This window comes from Aptenodytes forsteri, unplaced genomic scaffold (assembly GCF_000699145.1).
Source record: "Aptenodytes forsteri isolate BGI_AS27 unplaced genomic scaffold, ASM69914v1 Scaffold84, whole genome shotgun sequence".
Classification (NCBI taxonomy): Eukaryota; Metazoa; Chordata; class Aves; order Sphenisciformes; family Spheniscidae; genus Aptenodytes; species Aptenodytes forsteri.
In genome coordinates, this window is record NW_008795492.1 from 387472 (window position 1) to 394564 (window position 7093).

Genomic DNA, 7093 nt, shown 5'->3' on the forward strand with positions numbered 1-7093 from the left:
TTTACCTATTAAACTGTCTTTATCTCAACCCATGAGTTTTCTCACTTTTACCCTTCTGATTCTCTCCCCCATCCCACCAGGGGGGACTGAGCGAGTGGCTGGGTGGGGCTTAGTTGCCGGCTGGGGTTAAACCACGACACTGTTAAAAACAAAGAAAAATGGGAAGGCAAGGAGCATATTCAGGATTTATCCTGAAGTTATACTTTCTTATCCCTTTTGCTAGGGCAAGTCCTTGTTTTAGAAGCCTGTATAATTTAAGCCTGAATTATTTAGGCAATTAACAGGTGCTGTCTGTGTGGTGATAACACTTTCTCCCTTATCACAGATCGGGATCTACAAAAATAGACTGTAAGAGTCTGGAGACTTTTTTTTGGCTAGAATAAGAGAAGACAGACCACTCCTGAACAGTTGAATTTGCGCTTTACTTAAATAAAGTATGACTTTATCTTAACAGCAGGGCTCAGTCCTTTCTGAACAAGTGGGACTATTCTTAAAAAGCAATCAGATGTTATATAGTGCTCCAAAGAGCATATCTGTTAACATATGTTTATACAGTTGTTATACTGACGTTCTGAAACAGAATTGTCTCTAATTTTAGATTCAATATAAACAGGCAAGAAATGCTCTGTCTTTATCACCAACTTCATCTTACTGAACATATACTTACAGAGAGCATTTATTTCAGATTACATTTGGCATAAGTCAACAGACTTCTGTTTCTAAAATAGCAACTACTACTTCTAGCCTTTACTCTCTTTATTTCACCATTTTTCATGTATTAAGCTTCAGGGTGCTTCTTGTAATTGCTGAGTGACCCAATAATATTCCACTGAAAGAATTCATGAGACCACATTAGAAATTCTTGGCCATTCAATCTTTTCAGGTTTCCTGAACAATCTTGTTGCATAGTTTTTAAATTGAATTAAGTGTGGGTTTAAAAAACAAAGTGAAACATGCTTCTTCCCACACAAGTTTCTACAATGGAGAACTACATCATTAACACATGAATTTAGGTGCATGATTAGTTTCAGAAAGGAATTCAACCTAAGGAAAAAAAAGTTCTTTCTTCACCCTTGTGACTTCTCTTCCCCCACAGCATGCAACGCCTACAACGCTCCTTGCATCAACAGGAACAGAAGCTGCAGTGCATTTTCTCCTCTATAAGAAAGGAGATCAGACTCTTCCACTGTGGCAGTTCTGGAGCTGACACTGCCACTGACTGTGGGAATACCATTGGTTGCTGTCTATGCTTAAGAAAAGATGTCTCTTAATACTGCAATTTATAGTATCTCTATTTTGTACTGAGAGAGAACAGTTCAGTACTTCAGAGAAGACTGAACATTAAAGCAAATTTTCAAGTCAAACAGGTCACCTTCTATACAGAAGTCAACCTTCAGGAAACTTGAGGTCCATGACAACCTCTTATCAGTTTTCTTCGCTTTGGTATAAAGACATTACAATTAAAGGTTGTGTATTTTTGATGCATTAAGCTCATACTGATGAAGTTACAGATAAAACTGTTCCCTGTTAATTTGTACATTTGTCCTGCCTATCATGGAAGTCAGGATCCATCTCATTTCAGATGTATACAAAGATTTTATTGCAGAAAGCAAGCAGTTTCATTGAGACATCCTAATAACATTAGTATATATGTCATCAGTTTGGGAAGTGTAGGAAGAATCTAGATTCAAGGCAGCTCTTTTGAAGTATTCACAGCAAAGCAGTTCTGAGGCACGCTGAACAATCAGTTTGTCCCATTCTCTCTTATTCTGATCCCATACCTCTTCCTTAAAATACAACTAAATTACATTGCTGCCAATAGCTGGAAGCAGTGACAGCAAGAGAAGTGGAAACAAGGCAAGAAGAACCTGGACAATAATTGGAGAGCAAGAGAACAGGAAACCCAGGAGTAAGAACTGGAACACTATAAACTGTGAAGCTGGCTCAATGATGAACACTACAAAAGTAAACTACTTTAGTGCCCATGAACACTGTCATTTGATTATTAAATTCTTGGATGTGCCAAGCTCAGAGACAGCTCAGCCCTACCAATGCAGTGTCCAAACAACTGCACAAAGAATTGCTCATGGTCGAGTTCAAGGCCTAATGTGAACTGTCTTCAACTGGACAAATATTTAAACATCTAAGTGGGTTATTAATCATTACACCTTGAGAGACTGTCATCCTTAATAACCCTAAAGTGCTTTGTAATTTATGGCACAGAACTGCAGCTACCATGAGGCTCTTGGGTAGCAGCCAACTGTTGCTTATCGCACTATGTTGCGTGGATAGGAAATGCTGGCTTCTGATACTGCAGTAAATCCCTGGGAGGCTTTTGATGCCTTCAGAAGGAAGCATTTTAGTTCATCCCAAGGACCCAAACATAAGAGACTGAGTATGTTTTGCTCAAAGAGAGGAACTAGACTCTACATACTCTGTGGAATTTTGAACCTCTAACTCTTAGCAGCTAGTGTTTCATACTTGATTAGCTCATCCCGCAGACAATCCATCACAATCAGACTACATTTCCTAAGGTACCCAAGAGAGATCAAACTCTTGTAATCAATTCAATTTACAAAATTTAAAAAACATATACAAAATAATACATCAAATAGGAAATCAAATATGATGTAATAGGGAGAAACCAAGAGCTTCACCTGAGAAAGGATATAACCTACACCTGTTAATTCCATATAGATTCTTACAGAATTAGGCCAATATAAGTGCTTTGGCAGTCAAATGCTCTAGCTTGTTCCCCCTCTCCTTAAAATAGGCACCTACCCTGCACAGATCCTCTTCTTGGCCATATCTCCAGTTTTTCAGATCTGTGTATATCTCCATCAATCAGAGGCTTGGGGAAGAAAAGTGAGATTGAGAAGAGCAGCTGAAGCACACATAAGGGGATTGCTGCAAAATTACCATAGAACTTTTCTCCTGCATATAGCCCTCAAAGAAAGACACTGTCCATTACTAAATTTGTAGGCACTGTGAATTACAATAAACACTTATAATTATGTAATAATAAATTTATTTTAAATTTTAAAATTTTATAGACTATAAATTTACAATAATTTTCCCAAATTAATTTGTACAAGAAAAAAACCTGCCTCCATATTGTATTTGTTCCACCATACTATAAAAGTCATTTTGTATTTGATTTTAAAATAGATAGCAGCATTTAACATCTTCAGAGGTCAACACTCCTCCTCATCCATGAGTCACTCTAGTTACCCTCTTCTGAAATATACAGGTACCAACCATTGCTGAAAAAAGATACCTGAACTAGGTGGATAACTACTGCATAAGATGAAAATCCTACATACTGTACAGCAGGCCAGAAAAGTTAGTTGTCTCTACTTTGCTTCAGGACTAGCAAGAAATTAAGTGGGAAAAGGTTGAGCTGTTGTGAGGTACCTATAAAAAAAGTAGGTCAAGCTTAAAAGTTTGACCTACTGATCTTCTTTGCTTTGGCAAAGGTACAAATGGAGTTTACATAATGCTGCTCACATGCAAAGCACTGGCTGGAAACTAAACGATACAAGTGTTTTTAATTAGCCTCAGCCATTAACAGAATCCCATTTTTTTTATTTCAGTTAGTTTTAAATCCTTGTTTTGCGGTACATACTATTGAATCCTTACTTTTAAAATTAATATATTTAAGTAACTCTTGTGTTAACCTCAGTGTCATATTGTGTCAACAAATGTAATACACATGCCTAAAATCAGCTCTAAGCTGATTTAAAAAATCATCACTACTAGTGAAACGCAGATAGTCCCTGAAGCCACAAAGCTGAAGTCTCCACAAGGCACCTTTCCCACAATCAGTACTGTCTATAAAGCAGATTTACAACTATGTACTTCTTGAGTAAAGCATAAGGTAGACAGAAAACAAGATCTGTATCTGCACATACCGAATATAATTTAGTTCTATAGTAACTGTTCATACTGCTGTGGAGTAAATACTTTAAAGAAAAAGTTATTCCAAATACCTGAAACTCAAGTACCTTAGGAAAAACACCTACTATCAGAAAAGACAAATGAAATACCTGTTATTCTTAGATTTTTTTCCTCTGTTCAATAAAGTAAAACTGTGATAGGAAACAAAAGTGTTCAAAAAAATCAAATTAAGCTTTGCTGCTAGTACTCAAAGGGGTTTCTGTGATGAAGATACCACCTCTATTTTACAGAAGCAGCAGCTGAGGCATTACCACAATAACTTTCCAACAAAGTTAGTTATGCCAGATGCTAGATTTGAAAACACAAGTTACTAGCTCCTAGATCTGTACTCTATAAGTTAGTTGTGCCAGATGCTAGATTTGAAAAGAAAACACAAGTTACTAGCTCCTAGATCTGTACTCTGTAAATCAGGTATTTCTTACCTAATTCTTTAACACTAATTAGAGAATGAGGAATTCAACAGGATTTGGTGGGAGGCAAACTGATAGTTTTGTACCTTCACACAATAAAGAAAAAACAAAATGTTCACCTAACAGAAGGAGCATTAATTTTTATTTGTTACAAAGCAGATGTAAAACATCAGTTCCTCTATGGACAAAAACAACCAGCTCTCTCATCTCTGCTCTGGCAGGCTCAAATAACCAGGCTGACACAGCTCCCTTTCATGAGATTCTTCCTACACATAAAATAGTTCCATATGTTTAAATGTTGAGTGGTTGAGCAAGCACAAAATTAATTCATTACAACAATGCCTTACTATTAATTTTTCTTGTGCCTTAAGGTCTGGTCAATTACAGAACCCAAGCACAATTCAAGCACTCTGCTTTGTCAGATTTTTACATCCACTCGAAAGACATCTACAGTCACGAAGTGGAATGGAAATGTTAATTTTGGAGATGGCACTGACACTCCCAGTCCAGGCACACCTATTAACAGACTGCTCTTGTTAGAGTATTTGGATTATTTGGGGTTTAGATTCTTTGCCAGTCCTCACCAGTTCTGACTTGTTTGGGGTTTTTTTTGTTTTGTATTGTTGTTTTTAAGGCACTGGCAACATCTCTAAAATGCAAGTACTGTTAGCAGTGCCTGCACCTTACAGCAGGTCCTAATCCCCTCATTGTCCAGATCAGCAATGTATCACAGAGCACCACTTTTCCCTCCTTGCTCATGCACCTGGGGCATCTACCAAAAAGGAAAGCGTTTTCCTAGATATTATGTTCCAGAACCTAGTTTTAACGCTCTGATGTTCAGATGGCTTTGGAGATTGCTTTTCAGCAGTCACTTCTTTCTAGGGCATGATGGTACATAACTCTTCATTCTCTGTATCATCACCCCTTTTTTTTTTTGCATTCTAAGCATGCAATCCAAACAGGTTCATGAAAGGGCAAATACCTTCTTCTGTCACAGTCACTACATGATACAGTACAAAAAACATTAGGAAAAAGTAATTTTTTAGAATTGCTTGCTATCATGTCCCATCATTCTCTACTGAGAAGAGCTGGGAGAAGCATGCTGTGTTTTGAGTATATTGCAAGGTACTTAAAATGATCACCAGAACCCTTTTATAGACAGTTTTTGGAAAGCCAACTATCCATACATCAAAGAAACAAAACAAAACAGTATCTACTTCAGTGGACAGCACAATGATTGCTCTATACCATGATTCCTCCACAGAGGAGCACCGTACATTAACAGTTTCTCAGCACAGGCCCTAAAGGGCAGAAGTAAGTGGTAATATGCCATGCTGATTTTTACATATCACTACTTTTTGAGCAGACAACTGCATTTAAAACAATAGTGCTAGCTGGAACTCAAGTTTACACCCTCTTCTAAGTTGTTGATGCTTTATTCTATTCTATTCTATTCTATTCTATTCTATTCAGAAATACCAGTTCATTCAAGTACCTTGATGTGGTCTTGGGTTTATTCCATGTATAGTCAGTGCTCCAAGTAGAGAAAAATATTTCAGTGGCAATATGGTCTCAAGCTCAGCAGGAGCTGGGAATCACTGCTTGGTCTATCACCTGTGACAGTTCATTAGGCTGATCCCAACAAAGCTACAGCTCCTGTTGGAACTGTGGAGCAAAATTCCTCAGGAAGAGCTATCACATGAAGAGGAATAACACTGAACAGCAGTAATTTGCCACTTAGTACTAGACAACTTATTTCACAGGAGCAGGGAGTTAACTGCCTCTGGAGGAGTGGCCTGCTGGGTATAGCTTGCTCGTCTGTAAGACCATAGATACCACTCAGTCTGGAATCGTACTTCACAAATAAAAAAGCAACTGAGTACGCAAAACCAAGAAGTACACATAATACCTTGGAAGATTAATTTGCTCTCAAAGTTGTCGTGCTTCCTCTCCAAGTTGTGTTATGTAACACCTTACTTGCTCTATATGTTCCCTGTTGTGCTGTATATCACCTCTAGGAGCTGGATCAAGGGTATCATTTTGCTGCACTGTGTAACACTACTGGTTTATGATATGATAAAATTATTGGTCGTGAGACTAATCTGGTAATTGTACTTGGCATTGCCGTCGTCTCCGTACCTCGGGAGCCACCTTTCGGAAACTATTAATAATCACAGTCTTTACCTTTTCTCCTTGGGGAACCAATCTATGGGGGAGACAGGGAGGGACACTTTCCCCCGCTCCTTCACTTTCCTCTTCTCCTTCAGGCTAGTTACAACAGCTCTTGAGAATTTTGAATATCCTTGGGATGTTCAAACCAGCATGTTCCTATTGCTACGTCTCCTGAATGTGGTTCAGGTCTTGTTTAAGGTTAAACAATTATTTAAGAATACCATCCAGAGATCAACCCCAGCGACAGGCACCGCAGCTACTCCAACCCCAGCGACAGGCACTGTGGCTGAACCAGAGAACCAACCCGTGCCAGTATCAGTTGCCCCTATACCCAAGAACAAATACACAAGAAAATCAGCTCATTTAGTAAGGGATGAAGATGAACCAGGGCCGCCATGAGAACAGGAGGAGAAAGAGGCAGAACCCATAAATGAGATGGTAACCACCCAATCTCTGATTGAGCTGCGAGATATGCGAAAAGATTTCAGCCATAGTCAAGGTGAGCATATTGTCACCTGGCTGCTCTGATGCTGGGATAATGGGGCCAGTAGCCT

The 7093-nt window shown here is 38.6% G+C and overlaps 1 protein-coding gene across 1 annotated transcript in view; it reads right to left on the reverse strand.

Annotated features, from left to right (window-relative positions):
* CUNH16orf52 (chromosome unknown C16orf52 homolog) overlaps nt 1-7093 on the reverse strand; it is a 38698-nt gene that overhangs the window by 20431 nt on the left and 11174 nt on the right. Inside the window, exon 2 of the mRNA XM_009281675.1 lies at nt 2782-2851. Coding sequence (XP_009279950.1) covers nt 2782-2851 — 70 coding nt within the window. The remainder of the gene's footprint in view (nt 1-2781; nt 2852-7093) is intronic.